The 20,978-nt window shown below is 45.3% G+C and overlaps 13 protein-coding genes across 13 annotated transcripts; 7 read left to right on the top strand and 6 right to left on the bottom strand.

The window, feature by feature from the left end:
* Positions 1 to 27: 27 nt before the first annotated feature.
* On the bottom strand, positions 28 to 911 carry V1512DRAFT_265443 (uncharacterized protein). The gene has a single exon (XM_066916891.1). The coding sequence runs from the start codon at positions 774 to 776 to the stop codon at positions 54 to 56; it is 723 nt and encodes a 240-aa protein (XP_066770320.1). The 5' UTR covers positions 777 to 911; the 3' UTR covers positions 28 to 53.
* On the top strand, positions 814 to 1,711 carry V1512DRAFT_277213 (TIP41-like family-domain-containing protein; the record flags this gene model as incomplete). The annotated part of the gene is made up of 3 exons (XM_066917901.1): positions 814 to 945; positions 1,005 to 1,611; positions 1,671 to 1,711. Exons 1-3 carry the CDS (start codon positions 886 to 888, stop codon positions 1,709 to 1,711), a joined length of 708 nt encoding a protein of 235 aa, XP_066770319.1. The 5' UTR covers positions 814 to 885.
* A 34-nt stretch (positions 1,712 to 1,745) lies between these two features.
* On the bottom strand, positions 1,746 to 2,657 carry V1512DRAFT_265441 (uncharacterized protein). The gene has a single exon (XM_066916890.1). It carries the CDS (start codon positions 2,621 to 2,623, stop codon positions 1,778 to 1,780), a length of 846 nt encoding a protein of 281 aa, XP_066770318.1. The 5' UTR covers positions 2,624 to 2,657; the 3' UTR covers positions 1,746 to 1,777.
* A 2-nt stretch (positions 2,658 to 2,659) lies between these two features.
* On the top strand, positions 2,660 to 3,707 carry V1512DRAFT_265440 (ubiquinol-cytochrome C chaperone-domain-containing protein). Its single transcript, XM_066916889.1, has one exon. It carries the CDS (start codon positions 2,737 to 2,739, stop codon positions 3,652 to 3,654), a length of 918 nt encoding a protein of 305 aa, XP_066770317.1. The 5' UTR covers positions 2,660 to 2,736; the 3' UTR covers positions 3,655 to 3,707.
* A 21-nt stretch (positions 3,708 to 3,728) lies between these two features.
* Positions 3,729 to 5,989, bottom strand: V1512DRAFT_43194 (nucleolar complex-associated protein-domain-containing protein). Its single transcript, XM_066918379.1, has 2 exons — positions 5,275 to 5,989; positions 3,729 to 5,230 (listed from the first exon to the last, which is right to left on the bottom strand). Exons 1-2 carry the CDS (start codon positions 5,933 to 5,935, stop codon positions 3,804 to 3,806), a joined length of 2,088 nt encoding a protein of 695 aa, XP_066770316.1. The 5' UTR covers positions 5,936 to 5,989; the 3' UTR covers positions 3,729 to 3,803.
* Positions 5,990 to 6,092: 103 nt separating this feature from the next.
* On the top strand, positions 6,093 to 7,738 carry V1512DRAFT_248866 (uncharacterized protein; the record flags this gene model as incomplete). Its single annotated transcript, XM_066914581.1, has 5 exons — positions 6,093 to 6,143; positions 6,187 to 6,354; positions 6,397 to 6,816; positions 6,860 to 7,102; positions 7,145 to 7,738. The coding sequence occupies 5 exons, from the start codon at positions 6,093 to 6,095 to the stop codon at positions 7,736 to 7,738; spliced, it is 1,476 nt and encodes a 491-aa protein (XP_066770315.1).
* Positions 7,739 to 7,837: 99 nt separating this feature from the next.
* On the top strand, positions 7,838 to 8,689 carry V1512DRAFT_42882 (uncharacterized protein). The gene is made up of 4 exons (XM_066918378.1): positions 7,838 to 8,012; positions 8,062 to 8,130; positions 8,175 to 8,290; positions 8,347 to 8,689. The coding sequence occupies exons 1-4, from the start codon at positions 7,937 to 7,939 to the stop codon at positions 8,515 to 8,517; spliced, it is 432 nt and encodes a 143-aa protein (XP_066770314.1). The 5' UTR covers positions 7,838 to 7,936; the 3' UTR covers positions 8,518 to 8,689.
* V1512DRAFT_265430 (P-loop containing nucleoside triphosphate hydrolase protein) lies at positions 8,568 to 9,849 on the bottom strand. The gene is made up of 5 exons (XM_066916888.1): positions 9,780 to 9,849; positions 9,450 to 9,732; positions 9,331 to 9,399; positions 8,909 to 9,284; positions 8,568 to 8,844 (listed from the first exon to the last, which is right to left on the bottom strand). Exons 2-5 carry the CDS (start codon positions 9,507 to 9,509, stop codon positions 8,627 to 8,629), a joined length of 723 nt encoding a protein of 240 aa, XP_066770313.1. The 5' UTR covers positions 9,510 to 9,732; positions 9,780 to 9,849; the 3' UTR covers positions 8,568 to 8,626.
* On the top strand, positions 9,735 to 10,824 carry V1512DRAFT_227894 (Tim17/Tim22/Tim23/Pmp24 family-domain-containing protein). Its single transcript, XM_066913881.1, has 4 exons — positions 9,735 to 10,014; positions 10,062 to 10,131; positions 10,177 to 10,381; positions 10,426 to 10,824. Exons 1-4 carry the CDS (start codon positions 9,927 to 9,929, stop codon positions 10,684 to 10,686), a joined length of 624 nt encoding a protein of 207 aa, XP_066770312.1. The 5' UTR covers positions 9,735 to 9,926; the 3' UTR covers positions 10,687 to 10,824.
* A 3-nt stretch (positions 10,825 to 10,827) lies between these two features.
* V1512DRAFT_265427 (OPT oligopeptide transporter protein-domain-containing protein) lies at positions 10,828 to 13,850 on the top strand. Its single transcript, XM_066916887.1, has one exon. The coding sequence runs from the start codon at positions 11,143 to 11,145 to the stop codon at positions 13,732 to 13,734; it is 2,592 nt and encodes an 863-aa protein (XP_066770311.1). The 5' UTR covers positions 10,828 to 11,142; the 3' UTR covers positions 13,735 to 13,850.
* Positions 13,851 to 13,861: 11 nt separating this feature from the next.
* V1512DRAFT_241276 (NADP-dependent oxidoreductase domain-containing protein) lies at positions 13,862 to 15,345 on the top strand. The gene is made up of 2 exons (XM_066914250.1): positions 13,862 to 14,494; positions 14,539 to 15,345. The coding sequence occupies exons 1-2, from the start codon at positions 13,917 to 13,919 to the stop codon at positions 14,915 to 14,917; spliced, it is 957 nt and encodes a 318-aa protein (XP_066770310.1). The 5' UTR covers positions 13,862 to 13,916; the 3' UTR covers positions 14,918 to 15,345.
* Positions 14,617 to 15,899, bottom strand: V1512DRAFT_265425 (ERG2/sigma1 receptor-like protein). Its single transcript, XM_066916886.1, has 5 exons — positions 15,672 to 15,899; positions 15,479 to 15,619; positions 15,266 to 15,427; positions 15,124 to 15,217; positions 14,617 to 15,076 (listed from the first exon to the last, which is right to left on the bottom strand). The coding sequence occupies exons 1-5, from the start codon at positions 15,792 to 15,794 to the stop codon at positions 14,943 to 14,945; spliced, it is 654 nt and encodes a 217-aa protein (XP_066770309.1). The 5' UTR covers positions 15,795 to 15,899; the 3' UTR covers positions 14,617 to 14,942.
* Positions 15,900 to 16,107: 208 nt separating this feature from the next.
* V1512DRAFT_265424 (uncharacterized protein) lies at positions 16,108 to 19,058 on the bottom strand. Its single transcript, XM_066916885.1, has 4 exons — positions 18,785 to 19,058; positions 18,536 to 18,699; positions 18,398 to 18,450; positions 16,108 to 18,333 (listed from the first exon to the last, which is right to left on the bottom strand). Exons 1-4 carry the CDS (start codon positions 18,965 to 18,967, stop codon positions 16,397 to 16,399), a joined length of 2,337 nt encoding a protein of 778 aa, XP_066770308.1. The 5' UTR covers positions 18,968 to 19,058; the 3' UTR covers positions 16,108 to 16,396.
* Between the last annotated feature and the right edge of the window lie 1,920 nt (positions 19,059 to 20,978).

Here is a 20,978-nt window from a genome sequence, read left to right as displayed (position 1 = left end):
TGGGGGAGAGACAGGACTACGCCGCACGAAAATCATCACGATGGTTGAATTAACTACAAAGAAACAGAAGCACTTTCAGGGATGACATGTTCGCCCTCGGTCTGATCAGTCTGATCAGTTTGGAACGGCTTACCCTCACGAATATCAGCCAGTCGGCGAGCTTCGGCTCTGATGTCTGCCACGGTCTTGAACGCATCATTATAGAACTTTCTGACCTTAACACCTGGAGCAGTGCCGAGTGCCTTGTCGAGATATTTAAGCACTGTTGACTCAACAGCAGCAGCGTTTGCAGAGATTGAGTATTTATCGTCAGCCGAATGAGCAGAAGTGGAAATTCCGTACTTGGAGTCGAGAGAACTGACGAAATTTGTGAATCTTGACGAGATTCCGTGTGTCTGATCGAACTCGGCACTTTTCTCGATCGCGACGTCAGTCAACACGAAACCGTGACTCAAAAGTTCAGCCATTATTGCGGACTTTGGTTTGTCTTCTTGAGAAATATCTGAATAGCTAGCGGGGGCTTCATTGGTCGAGAGCGAAGGCTCTGGAGACTTATGATCTAAAGGATTGACGTCAAGTTTGAGTGAGCTGAGCTGAGTGCCAGAAAGAAGAAGGGCAGTCTTTGCAGCTTCTTGCTGAGCAAACACGATCTTTGCCTGTTGGAGATCACCGTCTTTGGTAAGATCGATTGAATCGATTTTGCCGCAGAAAGAGAAGAATGAGGATAATTGAGATTCACTGACGTCATTTGCGATGTTAGTTACGACGACTGACATTGTGATCTTGGTGAGTAGTAATTAGAGTGAGCAGAATAGAGTATAGAGTGGAGTATAGAATGAATTATAGCAGAGTATAGCTGAGTATAGCAGAGTATAGAATGGAGAGATGAGTAGAGTAAGAGTGAGCAGATCAATTAGTGAATCGGGGGTGGTGAATAGAGAAGGAGGAGAGTGTGTGTATAATACGGTATAGCGTATATTATAGTACAGAATCTAATATTGCAGTGTAGAACAAAGGCACATCAAGAACAGCAAAACATGGAACGACGAATAGAACGCTCAAATTGGTCGATTTACACACTAAAAACACACATTTTAAACGCAGAAGAGATTGAAGATGCGACTAAGAAAATTGGAATTCAATTGCCTGAAATGATCTTTGGTAATAACGTCATTCGAATCAGCCATCAAGGTTTCATGATTGAATTCAATGCTTTAGACGCACTAGATTTGGTTGTTAAGCATGGAAATCCAACTGGAGGATTGGTTAAAGTGTCATATTCGAATGAATGGCTAAAAGACAAACAATTCGATATAGTTAAACCATTCGACTGGACTTATACAACTGAATATAAAGGTACATCTGATGCTAGATTCATACACTCTGATCATTCTATACCATTTGACAAGTTGCGTCAGCATGATCCGATTTTGTTCTTTGACGATGTTGTTCTATTTGAAGATGAATTAGGTGACAATGGTATCGCAATGTACTCTGTTAAGATCAGAGTCATGTCCGAACGACTATTTCTACTTGCAAGATTCTTCTTACGAGTTGATGGTGTCCTCTTAAGAGTTAAAGATACGAGACTGTTCATTGAGTACGCTGATGGTATAATACTAAGAGAACACACTTCAAGACAAGATTCTTACGACAATTTACGTCAAAAGATCCCGTTGTCCTCAAGAGATCATGGCTTGTTCCTCCGTGATCAAGATTGGGTAGCTAGTTCTCTTCCAATTGTATCTTCTACTACTGAAATGTGTGTATTAAATGTCTAATTACTATTGCGTAACATAATCTTTGCTGCGTTCAAATCAACCTCACTTGCTTCCTTCTCCTTCACGATCCTCGTCAACTCACTCTTTGCAATTTCGTTCAACTTCTGATACTTCTCCCCATTGATCTTCTTACTCACATTTAATATCCCAATCCACCCTCTAACGTAATCTTCACACAACTCAACCGATCGTGAAAAGTACTTCACACTCTCAATGTACTTCTCAACAGCTTGACTCCCATTCAAACTATTTCCAAACTCATACAGCGTCTCTCCAATAATCGCATTCACATTATACGCCAATGGAAACAGCAACAAAACCTCATGAAGCGCAAACACTGCCTGTGCATACATCCCACTCTCAACATACGCTGCTGCCAACTCAGCCCAACTCTCGCCGTCTGATGGAAACGTCTCGACCAAGACCAGCAATTCCTTCACAAACGCATTCTTCTCTCCTGTAGACTTCAAAATCGCTAACCGCCGCTTGGTCGCCGCCAGTTCGTAATCAGGTCGTGTAGACAAATACTCCAGCGCCTTTACCGGTCCTTCGCTGACCTCGATAAACACTCCTCTCAGCACCGCGACCCGGGCCGAACTCATCCCAAACCGGTCTACCAACGTAGTCAACGCAGCTCTGGCCGCAGTATCGTGTCCAGTCAATACACCGAGATAGAATTCCAACTCAATCAAATCGTACAAATCAACTGGACTCACACTGCGCTGTGCAATACTCGAACTCACAAACTTGTGCGAAATCTCGAATAACCCTTCCAGCTCAGCACTCGACATGGTCAAGTAAGTACTCGACCTATATGCATTTTTTAAAATCTCGGCGCTCATCTCTGACTCCTTCAATCTCTCTTCTCGACAAGGGCCCGACGTCGTCTGTCGTGAAGCACTCTACAAATACCCGTGCGGCTCAGCAATTTTTCCTCGGCAGCCCAACCAACACAATGGCCTCGAGACTGAGAATACAACACTGCAGCATACGCAGTCTGAGGAGCGTACACGGCGTACATGGGGAGCGGGCGTACTCGTCACAACTACCGACTCCCCGAGTGCGACGCGTGCTGGACCCAAATTACGACCCTTACGCCAACTCCAGGTTCGGGCCAGAGTCGCAAAACAAGTCGCTCGCCGAACTCAGCGGCAGCGCTCCCTGGAAAGCAAGACTGATGTACGGCTACATGAAGTTGTTCCGGATGGACATTGAAGAAAATCAGGCCGCCCCGGTCGCTGGTGGGATATACATGGAGCAGTGCAAAATCCAAGCCTACCACCCACCCGGCGCAAAGCTTTACTCCCCGCTGGCTGAGTTCTACTACGTCGACCTGGACCTTACACCGACGCTCGCGCAGTGGTTTTCAATCGCGAGTCTGCACGCATGGATGTTACTGGTCCGAATGCGCGCGCTACCGCCAAAATACGCAGATGTCTACGAACAGGCCCTCATCGACGGCATCTTTCTCGACATGGAAAAACGTATCGTTGCAGAGTACAACGTCAGGTCAGGCAGGTTGATCAACAACTCGCTCAAAGAGTTCAACGTGCAGCTACGCGGTGCCGTGTTTGCGTACGACGAAGCCATACTCGTGTCAGACGCGGTCCTGGCAGCCGCGATCTGGAGAAACGTCTTCAACGGACGGCAGAATATTAACCTGGACCATCTCGCAAGCCTGGTTAGACACGTCAGAACGCACCTGTACGTGCTCGACAAGATGTCTGATTTCGATTTCGCGGTCGGAAGGTTCGCGTTCTTGCCCCCGAATATCGAATACAACCCGGAAACTGTCTTCAAGTACCAGCCCCCACCACTCCCGTCTAAACAGATTTTTCCTGGCTACGAGTCGCGATTCAGTCGCACAAACTAGTCGTATTGTAATTTATTCAATGTACATATCTTTATTGTCATTCCTGTGTTTGATCTTTGTAACCTGTACCTCCCGCATGACCGTTGCCCACGCGACTGTCGCCAAATACTCTTGCGAGAACGAACTATCGCCACTGTTTTTAAAAAACATTACCGCCCAATGGTCCTAAGAGGCACTCTTTTCGCGCTCTCCCGCACGCGCGGCGAGTAATGCTTCTCCAGCAAAAACGTCTCCCACATATTCGCCGCCGCCGGATTGCTCAGCTCTGGCTCATCGACTTCAGGCCTGTACACGCCGTTCATAACTCGGTCATCGGTCGAAAACAGCGCGCCCAAAGCACCGCTCCCGGTACCTGTATCACCCCCGCTCGTGGCGGACCGGCCAGAGTACTTGATGCACAAGTTGTCGAGGATCTTCATGGCCGCGTAACATGACTTGTCTGGGTAGTGTAGTGCGGATAAACATAGCCGTTTTGCAAACGCGACCATGCGAAGATTGTTATTCGTGCCGGTGCCGAACGACACGGTTTTGTAATGCTTGTTGAAAAACATCGCGTCAAATGATTTGATAACCATCTCCATCTCGGTCGCAACGTTCACTTTCTCGTCCGCGTGGTCGTCGTCTTTCAGCGGGTCCGTCAGACGCAACGCTTTGGTCGAGTACTCTATATCCGGGCTCAGCGACAGCGGCATCAAGATCCGGTACAGGTATGAAATGAAGAAACTTAAGTCAAGACCAATGCTTTGCCCAGCCTGGCCGGATAGCAATGCAAACGCGGTCACGATGCACAGTAAAGCTTCGCGAATCGACTTGCTCTTAATTGCAACCTCGCCGTCGACCGTGTCCAATTGCCGGTCTCTCACAAGCTCTTTCAGCACCTCGAGCAAATCTCCAAACAGGTCCGCATTGATCAAATGGGCAAACTTGGCTAATCCTTCCAACGTCGCGCCCATCAGCGAGTTAACCCGCGCTTTCAAAATATTCAAGTAGTTTGCAAATACAATCTTCAACGTCTCAGCTTGTAACCGCTCAGTTTCCTCTTTCGAAACCTCGTGCTCTGCTTTCTTCATCTCTTCTTCAATCCCCTTCATCTCCTTCGCTGCCTTTCTCTCTTTCTTCGTCCGATGCACCCTGTCCTTCTTCTTCAACTTCGGCTTGGTCTCAATCAAACTCTCCCGCCGGTCATGATCCAACACGCTCAAATCCGTCAGCAGCCGCAGATGCAGAAACGTGTTCAGCACGGTCTCCTCGACTTTATATTTCCGTCGCTTCATCATGGCCGTCATCTGCTGCACCGCGTCCAGCGACGGTGACCCGGTCTCGTCGTCCGTAAACAGCTGCACCACAGTCTGCACGCACTTGCCAAACCCGGCGTCGTCCGTCGTCCGGACACTCGTCGCTGAACCGTCGTAGATGGCAACCAAGTTGCGCTTACGTGATAGCCGCTGCACAACGATCGACAGCAGCTCAGTCCGGAAATTGAAGTACGACACCGCAGATAACAGACCGCACGCGCATGCCAGCGCGGTCGTCCCTACTTTGTACCCGTTCGAACCTATATCGGACACAAACATTTCTCCCCGGTCAGTACACATTCTATTTTGTCAAACGTAAACATACTTTTCACATAGTCGCTCAAGTTGTCAACATACGCCTTGTATCCTAACACCAGCGTCTGCTCAAAATTCCGCAGCTTCTTGACCTCCTTCGACACCTTCTCAGCCTTCTCAATCTCAGTCAACGCACGGATCCGGTATCCAGGTATAATATCCTTATACACCGCCAACTCAGTCGCGATTGCCAACTGCTTGACCTTGACGAACTTGCTCCGCTCAAACTCGGCCAGTTTGCGTAAATGACTGACGTTTTCTTCTGGATCTTCAATCAACTCACTCGCTAACTTCGACATCTCTTCCATCGCTAATCGAATTTGATCTTTTTCTGGCAACTCAGGCTCTTCCTCTTCTTGTTCTTCCTCCTTCACTTCTTCCTTCTCTTCTTCATCCTCCTCCTCATCCTCACGAACCCGTTTCGTTCGCTGCACAACAACCCGTTTGATCCCTTGCGCAGTCTTAATCGGCAACTTCTCCACTACTTCTCCTTGTTCATCCTGCTTCCACATCCGCGGTCGCATTTCGTACTCTTGTTCCTCGTCCGAACTCATCTCAATTTCATCACTGCTCTCACCAGAATCGTTCGCAGCAGACGAAAACCGCAGTTTAGGCTCTTCATCTAAAACCACTTTCCGCTTCTTACCAGCTCGCGTTGCCTTCTTTGCCATCGCTCGTGCTTTGTTATTCGCCTTTTGTCCTGCTTCGTCGTAAAAAAAATATTCTATAAATTTAAACTTACCCGGATCAAACTAAACTCCCAGCTACTACCCTAATCCGATGTGCTTTATTTTGTATCCTCGAAACCATCTTGAATAATACGAATGTATGTCAAAACCAGTCATTATAGCGTTAGACTGGGACGCGTTTTATTGTTCCGTAAGATTTTACTATTATTGAACTGAACTGGCTGACATTACAGGTTGAGGAACATTTCGACCCTCGTCTGCGCAATGTCGCATTTGCAGTCAGGCAGAAGGGAATTGTGTGTACATGTAACTACGCTGCCAGGGCCTTAGGAGTCAAAAAGTTACAGTCTCTCGCTGTAGCCCTTAAGACTGTATCTGATTTAATTGTCGTTAACGGCGAGGTTTGTGCATGTAAAGTTATCAAACATAAGACTCACAAACAGGACTTGTCGCGATACCGGGACGCGTCGAAAGAGTTGTGGATGTTTGTCAGGAAAATGGTGTGGGGCGGTAAGGTCGAGCGTTTAGGACTTGACGAGTTGTTTCTGGACGTGTCGGACATGATTGAGTATAATCTTGAGTTTTTGCGGGAGTCGCAATATGATGACTTTTTTTTCCGGCTGTCAAGGGACGACGAGACTGGGTTTTCGTGCACGAGTGCTGCAGTTGCTGGGTTATATGCTACTCAGAACATGCCTGATTTGACGACAGAAGACGGGCTGCGTTTAATACTGGCGTCGCAGTTGTGCCAGCATGTTCGAAGTCGCATCTTTACCGAAAAAGGATACACCTCGTCTGGCGGGATCTCAACAGGGAAAGTTTTGGCCAAGATGGCTGGCGCAGTGCACAAACCCAACGTTCAGGTGCGTTTTGTGTATGTTGCAGGCTCAGGCTGACTTGGCACAGACCGTGTTGGATCCGGTGTTTGCAAGCGAGTTTTTAAAGGAAAAGGACATTGGATGTATACCTGGTATCGGACGCAAGTACAGAGCCAATATTCTGAATTCTGTTTATGGTTCTGTAGACGATGTGGACGCAAGTGTGGACGCTATCATTCGATTAGTTGACGAGACAAAACTAATCGGTTTGTTTGGCGATTTCCTCGGCAAGAAAATCTACCACCTCCTTCATGGAACAGACACTACACCCGTACGTTGCCATTCTCCCTTTAGTTTTTGCTAAGCAACCTAGGTCAATCCGACACCAGATATCCCGACCCAGATTTCAATAGAAGACACGTTCGGGTCGTTAAAAACCTTACCCGATGTTCGATCGGTGTTGCACGAGCTCATGACGCTGCTGTACGAGCGCATGCAGATTGACTTGATGAGTTTCGGTACCTGGACTGCACACGCGCGCACCATACGGCTGTCGCTCAGGTACAGGGCCGCAGCGTACGGTGTGCGAACGTCCAAATCTGACGCTGTGCCGTCGGTCATATACAGCGCGGCCGAAAAAGAGGAAATTGTCCGCGCCGTAGTCAACAAGACACTGATGCCACTTTTCCACAAACTAGTGGCCGAGCCACGGTTTGATTTGGCATTACTGAACGTTGCGGTGGTCAATATTGAGAAACAACCAGCATTTGCAGAGATTACAGGGTTTCTGGGAAAACGACAGCGCGTAAACGACGAAACTGAACTCCCGAAACGGATCGAGTTTGAGACTGAAGATGGTGACGACGAAGACGACGATGAGGAAGGGTATCAGACGTGTGAGATTTGTGGGCAGAGAAGTTTGAGGTTTGCGGTTGAGGCCCATCGGAGGTTCCATGAACCTGAATAGAGATTTACTTCTTATGTTAGAAGACAGTCCATCGCATACTAAACTACGTAAGAAGCATGTACGTCGGCCTATGTCGCATGTCTATTGCCACGTTAAGATGTCCATCTCATTGAACGGCTGTAGTTACCCTTACCCTCGGCATCAAGTTTTGACGGTCACTAAACAAGCAGCAAAGCAAGCAATTTTAGATAAACTGCAATGAACAACTCAGATCCGGCAGTTTTGCCGTCGATTATGTTCACGACTGCCGCTCAGTTAGTAGACTGTGTTGACAGTGAGTTTTTAAACCGAGTAATGATATGATAATCTAACATTGATGAAAGAGAGATTACTCGTCGTGCTTCGAGATGGTCGGAAGTTATTCGGAATTTTGAGATCGTTTGATCAGTATGGTATGGTTTAGAATGAGTTGTATTATGATTGTGCTTAGTAGTAGCGAACTTGGTGTTGCAGGAGACGACTGAAAGGATTATTGTTGACGACAAGTACTGTGACATGGCTCGAGGTGTATACATAATACGTGGAGAAAACGTTGTTTTAGTTGGTGAAGTTGTACGTATTTTAGAATGGGCGGTTTTTCTTTCATCATCATGCTAAGCGAACAATAGGACCCTGAGAAGGAGAAGGTGGGAACAAGTCTGCGTCAGGTCAGCGTTGATGAGATCTATGCTGCCCAAGAGGACGAGGTTGCGCTGAAACGGGCACGGGAGAGCGTCAAGACGGAGAAGTTAAGCGATATTGGGTTCTCGTTTGACAGTCAGTATGAGGACATGTACTGATCTGCCCTCGGGGTGCTAAAATGTACATTACTCTTTGACTAACTATGGTGTTTTTTTTTTAATGCGGGATTCAATAAAAGGTTTCATTATGCAAAAAGTTTTGTTGTCTCTATGGTTTGTTGACTTCTTGAGAAATGGTTTTAAGAGCCCATCTCAACAAGTCGGACATATGCAAATCTATGGCCGACGCGGTCCTGATGTCCTGTGCTTTGGCGGCCTCAGTCAGGTCGCCGTTCATATCTCCGTTTACAAACAGATGTTTGTGTGCTTTCACGTAGCCTGGCCAAACAATCTTTTCAAAATATCCCGGTGGGTCTTGCCAAAATCCTTCATGTTGCAAAATGTCAGCGTTTTGGCGCGATGACAGGGATCAGGATAATACCAGACTTACCTTCCAATGTCGCATACCCGTTTCGTGCCTCTCGCCGTGCTTTTAAACTCTCATACGGTGCACGCAAAAGTAACTTGACATCAAGCTTACTCGTCAATTCCTCATCGATAAACAACAAGAACCCGTCAACAATGCAGAACTTGATTTCATCCACTTCTGAGTTCTGCCCTACAATCTGTTTCTTGATCTCGTCTGCCTCTTCCAACGTGACCGGTGGCTTTCCAAGGGCGTTCTTGTCTTCTTTAGAATACAACCCGTCTTGAAGGCAATGGTTTGTACGGACATAGTCAACTGCTGACCGGAGCATGACAAAGTCAATTGCTTCAGGGCAGTCCCAGTCCAGCTCGCCATTGACTATCGGTATTTGTTCCTCGGGCTACATCGTCAATTATTGTCACTTCATCTCACAGACAAATACACACCTTATAAAAGTCATCTTCATACAGAATAAACGACTTTGGCAGTACATGATGCAACAATCTTCCTAAAGTCTTTTCAAACAGTCAATTAACGTGTTGTTCGCACGCAATCATCAACTTACACTTTTGCCAGAACTAGACGGACCGCTGACTCCAATAATAATCAGCCTCGAACCGGCCATCGTGTGACCAATTGCCGTAATCTGATTTCACGCGATAGGACTCGTTCTAATCGCAGACAAGGTGTGCGGCTCATGGCGTTTTGATCGTCTAAGCACTCATTAGTCAATATATCTGATACAACAATGTTAATTCGAATATTATTAGGTAGCTGTAGTAGATACTGTATAGTTATACAATATATTATATAATCAATTTTATGTTCAAACAAGGAAATCAGATGAACTACTGAAATTACACAAATGTATAACAATTATTTGCTTAAGGCATACCTGTACTGTAAAGTGAGTTGATCACATGAAGCTCATCTATACCCCGGAAATCAACCGTTTCGGTCCATTCTCTCGGCTTAAAAAGGACATTTGGACTCGAATAAAGACATTTAAACATTTGTTCCTTGGTCAAATACACATAAAATTATGGACAACATATCAAAACAGGTTCAGATCTTTGTTCGAGATCCAAAATACCATGATATCCTTGCAGTCCTTAAGGGAGTTCGAAACGGTACATACATTGCTTGTTAGTGTGCGACGTCTGGTCTGACGCTATAGGACTTGTATATGGTGGGAAAGTCAGGTTTAGTCATGCGCTCGTCATGACGGTCTTATTCAGACACGGATCGTACGTATTTGTCACTGCTGATGAGAATTGCACTGATCATATTAGAGCGAGCGATAAAATGAAACTGGTCATCAAAGCGACACGAGAACATGCACGAAACTTAGCTATGTTCGTGTTTATCTACAAATCCACGCTGTACGGACTCAAAAATGTAAATGGGAAAGAACAAGATTCGGATGCATTCTTAGCTGGTCTATTAGGCGGGTACTACGTCTTTGGTCGAGGCGGCAAGTCGTCCGTGAATCAACAAGTATTTCTTTTGAATTACGTATGAGTTCAATCGCTAACTATCAGATTGTACTCTACGTCTTTTCCCGAGTAGTGCTGGGACTAGCAAAGCTCTCTGTCAAGAAGAAAGTGCTTCCAGGGCTAAAAGGCGACGTTGGAAACAGAGTTTGGCCTGTATTTGCAGCATCATGTTGGGGCATCGTCATGTATCTCTTCAGAACTGACCCAGATGTGTTGCAGCCTAGTATGAAGTCCAGCATGGACTATTTGTACTTGGATTCGAATCACTGGGATTCACTCAAGACTCTGGTTTGGCATAACAGGTAGACGCATTAGACTTTATATGTAAAATCTGTGTATATTGACTGTTTACAATGGCATTCGGTAGGATATATTTTATTTAGTACAAATAGCCGTATACGGAGGATATGCTGTCAAACTTTAATTCAAACCTTAATCTCACAATGAGAACAACTCTGTGGGGAACTGTTCGTCGCATCGTCGCGTGGCCCTCGGGAATCACCACCTCGCACAATGCTTGGACAATTCTTGGACAATTCTGGGACAATATTGGCCGAAAAGGCCAAATTTTTTACAATCGTCCATGAAACGCCCTTCTGTCTGTTTTCTCCCTGTTTCTTCTCTGTTACTCTTACTGTGTTCACGTAGACTATTCTCTACTCGCATAACAAAGCTGTCTTTCAATCATTACTTTGGTATTGCTTCTTGAGTTATTGAGTTGAAATAATTAAATCATACTTCGATAACTAGCTTGACTTAGTCATGGAACCCAAACTAGAGCCTTCGCTGACTTCCGCGGCTGACGACTTCGCTTTCCCCAAAGAATCATTTAGAACCTCACCTGAGAAGCCTGAAACTATCGAAATCGAGGAAATTCAGAATTTAAGGCAACGCACAATTGAGCGTTTGCACGCGCCCGAAAACAAAGAACTCGGAGATTTGCTCGAGGACTTGGATCGCGCACAGTATTTGTTTGATATAATGGCCACCATGTCCATTGCCGAGGCCCTCATCGTGCTGAATACTGCAATTGAGTATCATGCTGACGATTACAACTTTTCGTCCATCACGCGGGATAAAATCACCATGCTTGTTCAAGGCGAAGAAGTTTACGGTTTAGGTCATGAGGCGTATCTTATTGACACTTTGTTGGAAGCAACGACAATGAAGTACCACTCGCCGTATCCTGAAGTCAGAGCAATTTGTGATCCAACAGACAACCCCGATCTTCCGTGTGAGACGTTTCGGGCCTACTTTCTCGGCATCTTGTGGGTCGCGATTGGCGCGTTTATTAATGAGCTCTTCTCGTTCAGACAGCCAAACTTGAAGTTGCGTTCAACTACGCTGCAAATTTTACTCTATCCTTGTGGTAAGCTTCTGCAAAGGCTCATTCCGAACTGGGGGCTCAAATTGCGCGGACAACGATACTCTCTCAATCAAGGCGAGTGGAACATGAAGGAGCAAATGTTGACAACTTTGATGGTGAACGTCGGCTCCGGGGCGTCTAACTTTATGGGATACGTGCTCACAATGCAGCTTAAACGTTTCTTCAATCAGAATTGGGTTAGTTTTGGGTTTATTTTTCTGCTTAACTTCTCCACCCAGTTTTTTGGCTTTGGACTGGCCGGTTTACTCAGGCGTTGGGTCGTATACCCGTCCAAGGCAATGTGGCCTTCACTTTTGCCGACACTGATGCTGAACCGCACTTTGTTATTACCAGAGTCGTCGCGCCAGACTCACGGTTGGAAAATCTCAAAGTACAGATTTTTCTTCGTCATTATGGCTGCCATGTTTGTGTACTTCTTGCTGCCAGGCTATGCCTTCACGGCTTTGAGCACATTCAACTGGATCACATGGATCCAGCCCAATAACAAGACCCTTGCCATTGTCACTGGCTCTACCTTGGGACTTGGCTTCAACCCATGGACCTCTTTTGACTGGGCAGTCATCAACTACTCGAACCCGCTCGCTGTCCCGTTCTTCTCGACCGCGAACCGGTACGCGGGAATGCTGGTTGCCGGTTTGATCATGATTTGGCTGTACTGGAAAAACTACAACTGGTCGGGATACATCCCGATAAACTCCAACACAACCTACAATAACCGTGGCCAGGCCTACAACGCATCGGCGATCATCAACGACGACCTGACGCTCAACATTGACAAATACAAGGCGTACTCACCGCCTTTCATCTCACTTGGATACCAGATGTTCTACGGGTCTGAGTTTGCACTCTTCACGTTCACCGCCGTCTACATAGTCTTATCCGAACACCGCCAGATCTCAGAGTCTTTCAAAGGATTCGTCGACAGTATTAAGAACCGCAATCGCTCAAACTACGAGCAGTTCGACGACCCGATCTCACGCCAAATGGCAAAGTACTCTGAAGTTCCGGATTGGTGGTACGCCTGCATCTTGTCGGTTTCGTTGCTGTTTGGGATTCTTGCGTGCGAGCTGTGGCCGACAAATACGCCGTCCTGGGCGGTCCTCGTAATCATTGCGGTCTGCATCGCGCTCTTGATTCCAAGTGCGATCTTGATGTCTGTAACAGGGTACCAGCTTGGGTTTAACGACATTGGCATCATCCTGGCTGGCTTCATGGTCAAAGGCCACGCGATCGCGAACATGATTTGCCGCGTCTACGGCTGGAACGTGGACGAGCAGGCTGAGAGTTTTATTGGCGACCAGAAACTCGGACACTACTCCAAAATCCCTCCGCGGGCAATGTTCCGGTGCCAGCTGGTCGCCACACTGGTGCAGGTCTTTGTCACAATCGGCGCGCTTCAAGTGTTGCGAAGGTCGATCCCGGATTTGTGCAGCACAACCCAGGCCGATCGGTTTGTGTGCACGTTCCCGCATTCGCTGTATACCGCAACTTTGGTGTGGGGTGTAGTCGGACCAGAGCGCACGTTTAACTCGCTTTATCCGATTTTAAAGTGGTGTTTCCTCATCGGCGCTCTCTCTGCACCCATCGCATTTTACGGCCGCAAGCGGTTCTTCAAGCAGTTACAGAATTTCAACCCAATTCTGTTCCTGTCGGGCTTCACCCGCTTTGAGTCCGCATACAACCTGTCGTACTACACCCCCGGTCTGCAAATCTCATTCATGTTCATGTACATCATCCGGCGCCGGTACCTTGCATGGTGGACCAAGTACAACTACGTCTTGACCGCAGCTCTATCTGCAGGTGTTGCGTTTAGCGCTATTTTCATTTTTGTCGCGTTTTACGTGTCAAACACGTCGCTCGAGTGGTGGGGTAACCGTATTGCCAGCAGCGGAGTCGACGGCGCACGTGCAGCGACGTTATACACACTTGAACCTGGGGAGTTTTTTGGACCGCTGGAGTGGGATTGATTTTTGATTATTCTTATTTGTGTTTAAGATATTGCATGATTTAGTTTTGGTATTTCTGTTGTTACTTCTGTTAAGTTACGTTTTGGTGTTGGTGTTGGAATTAATTTAGCTTCATGATACGACGTAGAGCGAGCGTACAGCGTGCAGCGTATAGCGCGCACTGACCTGGTAGTACTCCATAAATGACTGTAGACTTGATTTTAGGGACGAACAATGTCGGTCCACACGGCAAGATCTCGACACTGAAAGAGTTGAAAGATATCCTAGAGCTTTATAAGTCTGGCGGGAACAAATATCTTGACACGGCGTATATTTATCCCGCGCCATATTCAGGCGAGTCAGAGACGTTCCTCGGCCAACTTGACGTGACGAGCAATAGTTTTGTTCTGGATACGAAAGTCAACAGTTTTCAACCAGGGAAGCACACTCCGGACAATATTTTCAAATCTGTGGCTGAGCAGTTTGCAAGACTCAAAGTCGACAAAGTCAGGACATTGTACCTTCATGCACCGGACCGGGACGTTCCGTTTGAAAAGTCGCATTGGGCAATGAACGAGCTGTATAAGCAAGGAAAGTTTGAGCGGTTGGGGATTTGCAACTATGGGCCAGACGAGATCTTGGGGTTTGTTGAACGTTCACAGAGGTTTGGATGGGTTGCTCCAAAAGCCGTCGAGGGGCTTTACAACATTGTCAGTCGTCGGGCTGAGACCGAGTTGCTTCCGTTGCTGCGACAGCATGATATTTCGTTTTACGCTTACTCGTGAGTTTCCCGTTGTTTATTGTCGACTTTACTGACAGTTTAAGACCGCTCGCATCTGGTTTCTTCTCAAACATCAAGCGCGGACAAGCTCCTATTAAAGGCGGGCACTTCGACCCAGACACGTTCAACGGCCGATTCAACCAGGCCTGGTACTTCAAACCCAGCATCTTTGCTGCGGTCGAGCATCTCGAAACCGTCGCGTCAAATCACAACATCTCGACCAACGCGATCGCGATACGGTGGCTTAGGCATCACTCCCTCCTGCGCGACGGAGACGCGGTCTTGATTGGGTACTCCAACATCACCCAGCTAGCGCAGAACCTCGAGTTTGCGGGTCAGGGACCGTTGGATGAGGAGATTTTGCACGAAATTGAAGTCATGTGGGAGAGTATTGGAGATGATGCGCCAGCGTTGGCATTTTGAACTGTTCTTTCTATTCATACAACATCTAGAATTTTCCGTGCAGCATATGCTTGATCATATCTTTACCAGTGAAATACGCCGTGAGATAAAACGTCTTCATATCTAAAGTTGAAGAAAACGTATCGGCCAGTCCGAAAGGCAGCATGGCCGGAATGTACCCTGACTTCGTCAATAATTTAAAGAGTCGTTTAGTGACAGTAACGTACCGCGAGCGTATTCCAACGCAAAACATGTCGTTGGCATTGAGTATTGTTGCATTGAGCCACGTTTCATAATATGCACTTCGCCAGGCTTGTAAATCTGATTTCTGTTAGTATTCGAGTGCCAAAAGTTCAAAGATTGGCTTACAATTGGGTCTGGGTTACCAGCATCATGCACCCACTGTTCGCCCTTCAAGATATAGAAATAGTCGTCTGCAGGGTGCACGCCACTGTGTCCTTCAGTTCCAATCGCGGTCCCAAAGAAAATCAAATACTCAGACAACGAAGCATGCTGAATAAACATTGAGCCCTATCACCGCCAGTCAGTCACTCTCTTTGACCTGCAAACATTGAAACATACCATTGCACCACCAGCATTATTAAACACCCAATCGTCCGTGTTGAACTCATTGACTAAGTCTCCGTAAACATCTCTCAGTTTGCTGTTAACTGTCACAAATAATGCAGTCGTATTATCAGACGGCGTTGTCGCAATCGACTCCTATACACCTCAAGTGAGCATGCAGTACTCCCTCACCCACATAAATACGTACCTTCACAATTGAGTGTAACACTTCAGGATCAAATAGAAATAAACTTGACAGAACATACGTGTCGATGTAATAATACGCACTGTACAGCACACCCAGCAGAATCGAAATCTTAAACCAATTCATGACTTTAATTTGTTTTTGGATAGTTCTGGTAAACACGTAATCGATACAAGCTAATTCTCGCTTGCTCTATTCTCTGTTTATATTCGAGTCGGCAGTTAACATATTTGTATTCCTCGAGGCAAGTTCGAGCCGCGCGGCTTAGTCCGAATCCGAATACGATCTCGGATCGAGCAAATGACAGGTCCGGAATCTTTAAACCTTAATTTATCATCCTTCAAGTCTAACTAAACCTTACAATTATCCCGTCTTATTCGAGTCGAGTTGATGAGTTCTTTCGAATCAGCAAATTTAAATATACGACTTACTACTGGAATGCAGAATAGAAACAATTTTTTTGTCAATTCAATCCAAACTCTAAAAGCCACACAAAGGCCGTTCCAAACTTTCTAATACTACAACCAAAGTGCAGTAATGATATGCCAATAAAAAAAAAAGGTAAATCACAACGTGAATGCTCCCAAAATACACAAACCCATTGAAAAATCCACTTTAAAAAGAAACCGTGACGTGGCTCAACGGGATTAGAAAAATATTAATGCAAGGAAAAGAAAAAATTATGCGAAAAGGTATTTTGTCTCGGCTGAAGCGATGTAGGAAAACATCTACAACAGCATCATTAATATTTCACCAACACCGGCACAGACAATCGTCAAGAAAGTGATGAACACTGCAACCTGATGAACAAAGCCCGGAACAGTGTGGCGCCATAAGTAAGCCATCAGGCCAGCAAAGGCTATGCTCTCCGAAAACACAATGCCGACAGACGCTAGCATGTTGACGTACACCGGCAGTAACCCGCTAGCGTGCTGTCCGCCAACGATGATGCCACACAGAATGGTCACCAATATGAATGAAATGGCAAACGACACAGAGTAGAACATGGTCAACGCACGATCGACACTCTGTATGTCGCCAATGTGAATGCCTAGAAGAGCGTGTTGTGCCGATTCGTCAACTGCAGACTCAAGGTCCCGAGTCTCTGAAACTGCGGCTAAGGTAGTGTCGCCACTACCAAGCAACGATTCGCGTTCAGAAGCGTCCGCCTCGCGACGCGACGCCGAAATATTCTCCAGCTCGGTGATCGAATGAACCCTCTTCGACATTTTGTTCCAGACTTTGCTCGACCACCCGCTGATTCGGTCGATCGGCAGATTATGCAAAAAGGTGTTTGACTCGCTGACATCGACAAAAAACCCGCCTTCCTCGTCCTCGGGATGGTCAAATTCGTTCCAGTATCTCTCGTCATCGCTGCTGCGGTCAACGGTCAGCCGTTTTGGTCGACTTGCCCGTCGTTCCTTAACTGCAGCTTCTAATCGCTGCTGTCGAATGGTAACATCAGAAACCACGTTAGAATTTGTGTTTACAACCGCACCCTTAATTGTAACACTCTGGAACTGGTCGGTTGGTGTTTCGACACTGCTATTTCCTTCGGCTGTGGTGCTTGATGACGTAGATGACGCATTAGTAAAAGAAGGGGTGTTTGAGGTTGACGCTCTCGATCTCATTCTTGGTCTGCTTGGTTTCTGCTTTGACATCGGTATTTTGTGGATGTCTTCGTGAAGTAACTTGGCCCACGAAGGCTGAATCAAGCTCAAACCTAAACTGCAAGCAGCATGAGCAAAGTAGTTAAATCCAGGTGCTTCAAAAACAGTATGCGAGTTTTTTAAGTCTAACAACCATTTTGGCTCAGTTCCCTGCCAGCGAATTTCCAAAACCGAATACGGGAAATCGTTGTTATTCTGTGTCAGCGCTCCTTCTAACCAACAAGACTGTGTTGTGATTTTTTCAAACTTCACGTCACTGTCGAGTGAAGCCCATACTGTAGATCCCGACACACCAATGACTTCAAACCGTGTTCGCTTGACCGAGACCGCAATCGAGGGTGCAGCCGCTTTCCGCTCAAGCCACGAGCATACTGACTTGCCGATACTGTCTAGCTGCTGCAAATCCGTCGGACTGGCAGACATGTTGACAATGCTCTCGATGTACTTCCGCTTACCCGACAGTGTTGAGCCGTTGGGTGTGCATAAAATTGCCTCAGAGTTGTCGCCGTCAAGATCAGCAGCAACACGAGACACTTCTTCGTTTGTCTTTTTCTGCGAATTGATATTACCATATGCCTGTGCACTGTTGACGTACACGAGACGAGTATGCGAATCGATCTTGTAATCTGTGTTTTGAATTAAGTTGCGTCTGAAGAAAGACTCGTTTGGCATGATTGACAAATACTTGAGTAAGAACACTTCCAGCTCAACAAAGTTATCGTTATGAACCCAAAATACAGTTGAACCGGAAGCCATTGTGCTTGCAGCTTCAAAGTTCAGGTCACCATTGGTAAAGCTACCTGGCTGAGAAAAGAATCTCAACGACGACTGAAAATATCTGCGGATGGAATCGTACAAAAATGAAAGTTCAACAATTGTTGGAGTGAAATCCCGTTTGGTGAATGATTTCGAATTATTTAACAGGACTGAATATCGGGTAGAAAGTGACTGAGTATGCGACCATTTATTGTATGCTTTCACCAACTTGGTAAAGGCTGAAAAAAAGTTAGCGCTAATGACGCCACTAAATGGTGAGTGCAATCAAAACAAAAAACATACCAAGTTTATGCGAACTAACAAAGCGAGATAAAGCTTGTAATTCTTGATAAATACTATTGAATGTGTTAGGATATGAAAATAAGTAGAATTTGCCACTAAGAAAAAATACGCGGCGAAGTGAAAGTGAAGACGACATACGAATCGATTTCTGTTTCTATCCGCAAAACAGGTTTCTGTCTTTGAGCATTTGATATAGGGTACGTTCGAGAATCATCTTGTTTTGCTACTTCCTCGACAGCTTTACTGCAATTGCGAATTCGACGGTCAAGTTCGCCTGATTTTGAGCGAACGAAAATGTTTATCTAAAATAGACATGTTAGTTCAAAACGTACAGAAACAAGAAATGACGATTGCTCTAAATCCGTAAGATCGTCAATAAGAACATACCCGATCGAACTGTACTGAAAGAGCACAAAAGATGGTGTCTTCCTGCCTTGAGGAAGAAGTTGATGGTTTGTTGTTGTTTGTTGATACACACTTCTTGATTAAAGCCTTAAACTCGTCGTAATCCACAGAATAAGACTGCCATTCAGGCACGGCATACTGTGACAAGATGTAGCCGTACTTCATTGTCAGTTATATCAGTGAACAAAGCGAAGCTTTTGTTTGTAACGAAGTCTCTAGTGACGATGAAGAAGTGGAATGTAAACGAAGAAGGCTGATTGAACGTTCACCAGTCGAGGAAGGCTCAGGCTATGAATGGAGCAGGTCAGGCTTGAATAGTGTTCTGACCCAGCTATAATTTAATACTGAAATCAACCTGACCCAGAATGTCACTTCTACTTTCCTTCTTATCACGGTTGATTAAATAATATTAATATTTAGTTTTAAGTTTTTTGTTTAGTAAATTATATTGTATTTTACATATAATTTGTAGACACAGAAAATACATTCAAATATTTGACTGTGAAGACGACATTTAGTACAAGACCCTTGTTGTATCAATTAAGTAAACTGCCGGATTTGGACCATCATAATTAGACGCAGTTACCGTATTGAGAATAGTTTAATAGCGTTAAATAGCCAGTTAAGTTAGTCTGGTTCCGATAAATAGGTATAGTGAGTCGCACTTTAATTTTATTTAAATCTTATCTGATCTGATTCTTGTTGGCGCTTCGACCTCGATCGTACTCACCAAGTTCTATATGCGAAGATTCTCAAAATGCAAATGCTTTTTGTAGATCAAAATGCGTGTGTAATCGAATTAAAAATGAATGAGCTGACATTTTCTGGTTTTCAATTCGGGTCGGATTTGACAATTGGCTGAGTCATGGAGAATACGAGATTTGTGGCATTGATGCGGTCGAAGCGGTCGAGACTTTTATGCTCGTCTGTCATTGCAGCACAGCCAGGAACGCCAATGGTGGCCCACCACAATCATATACAACTCTCTATACCCCGAATCTTGTATTTAAGTCCCCTCAATAATAAACGATGTTCACTGAGATGAACCAGAATCATTGTGCTGATCGCGCGTTATGCTCAGTCATACGCTCAGTATGACTTGTTTTACTGGTTGACGCGATCATGCTAATTCACCATACTTTGTTGTCAGTTCGGTCTCGTGGTCGCTTACTCAATCAGATTACCCTTCAACCAGATATCAAGGACTAAAACAGAACAAGGTTTTGGTAATTGGGCGATGTAACATACTAATGAACTTATCTACAGCCACAGAGAAGCGGTAACTAAACTACCCTGAGCCTGTGCACTGATCGCCAGCAACGGCGGCCGTCGTTTCTTGTGAATTCGGATTCCCTAGAAATAGCTTCTCTTTTGTAAAACATTTAACTGTTTTTTCAGGATGTATCAATGAGAGATAGAAATGACACTTGTCAACTTGCTACATGGCCGCCACTCCCATACGCGGCGTTTCGTGATTCATTACCAGAATTTACTTAGTGCTTGTTCCTGCTAGAAGCATTTTCACCTGTTTGTCTAATGCTAGTTCTCGCCGCAATGACCAATCCGTAAATTATCACTCGTTTCAAACTACACGGGGCTTATTCGCCTGTTTCATTAATTTAGTCATTTTTATGCTTGTTGTAATTGCTCCGAACAGTTCGATGAGCTTGTGAACTACGCTAAATGTCGATCGATATAAATTTATTTCTCGTCGATGGTCAATGTTTCGAATACATGTGTTTACTACGATAACGTTATATAACTGACGTTTATATACTCGTACGTGTCTGTTGCAAAGCATACACTTAGTACGCACGTACGATTATTGTACGATTTGTCTCAATTTTTTGGAGCAGGGTCTATATATATTTCGTACAACTGGCATCTTCTATTCGTAGTTAATTGAAAATGGACACAATACATAATTTGAAAATTATAGATAATAAACGGTAATCAAAGATGCATTGAAGCGCAATTGTTGTTAACTTACAGTGGATTTCATCTCTGGAAATAAAAATTCATTGTTTCTAATATTTTGTACAGTCTAATTTCAATACTAATGATAAACAAAACGCATTAGTTAAATCAAAAAGAAATACTTTTCAATCTGTCACAAATTGACGAATATTTCTCACTGGCCTCTTGCTAATTTACTATACAGGGATAAGAAAATGGT

This window comes from Lipomyces arxii, assembly GCF_038497795.1.
Source record: "Lipomyces arxii strain Phaff 12-163 unplaced genomic scaffold V1512scaffold_14, whole genome shotgun sequence".
In the NCBI taxonomy this organism is placed as follows: Eukaryota; Fungi; Ascomycota; class Lipomycetes; order Lipomycetales; family Lipomycetaceae; genus Lipomyces; species Lipomyces arxii.
This window is presented reverse-complemented; position numbering and strand designations above follow the sequence as displayed.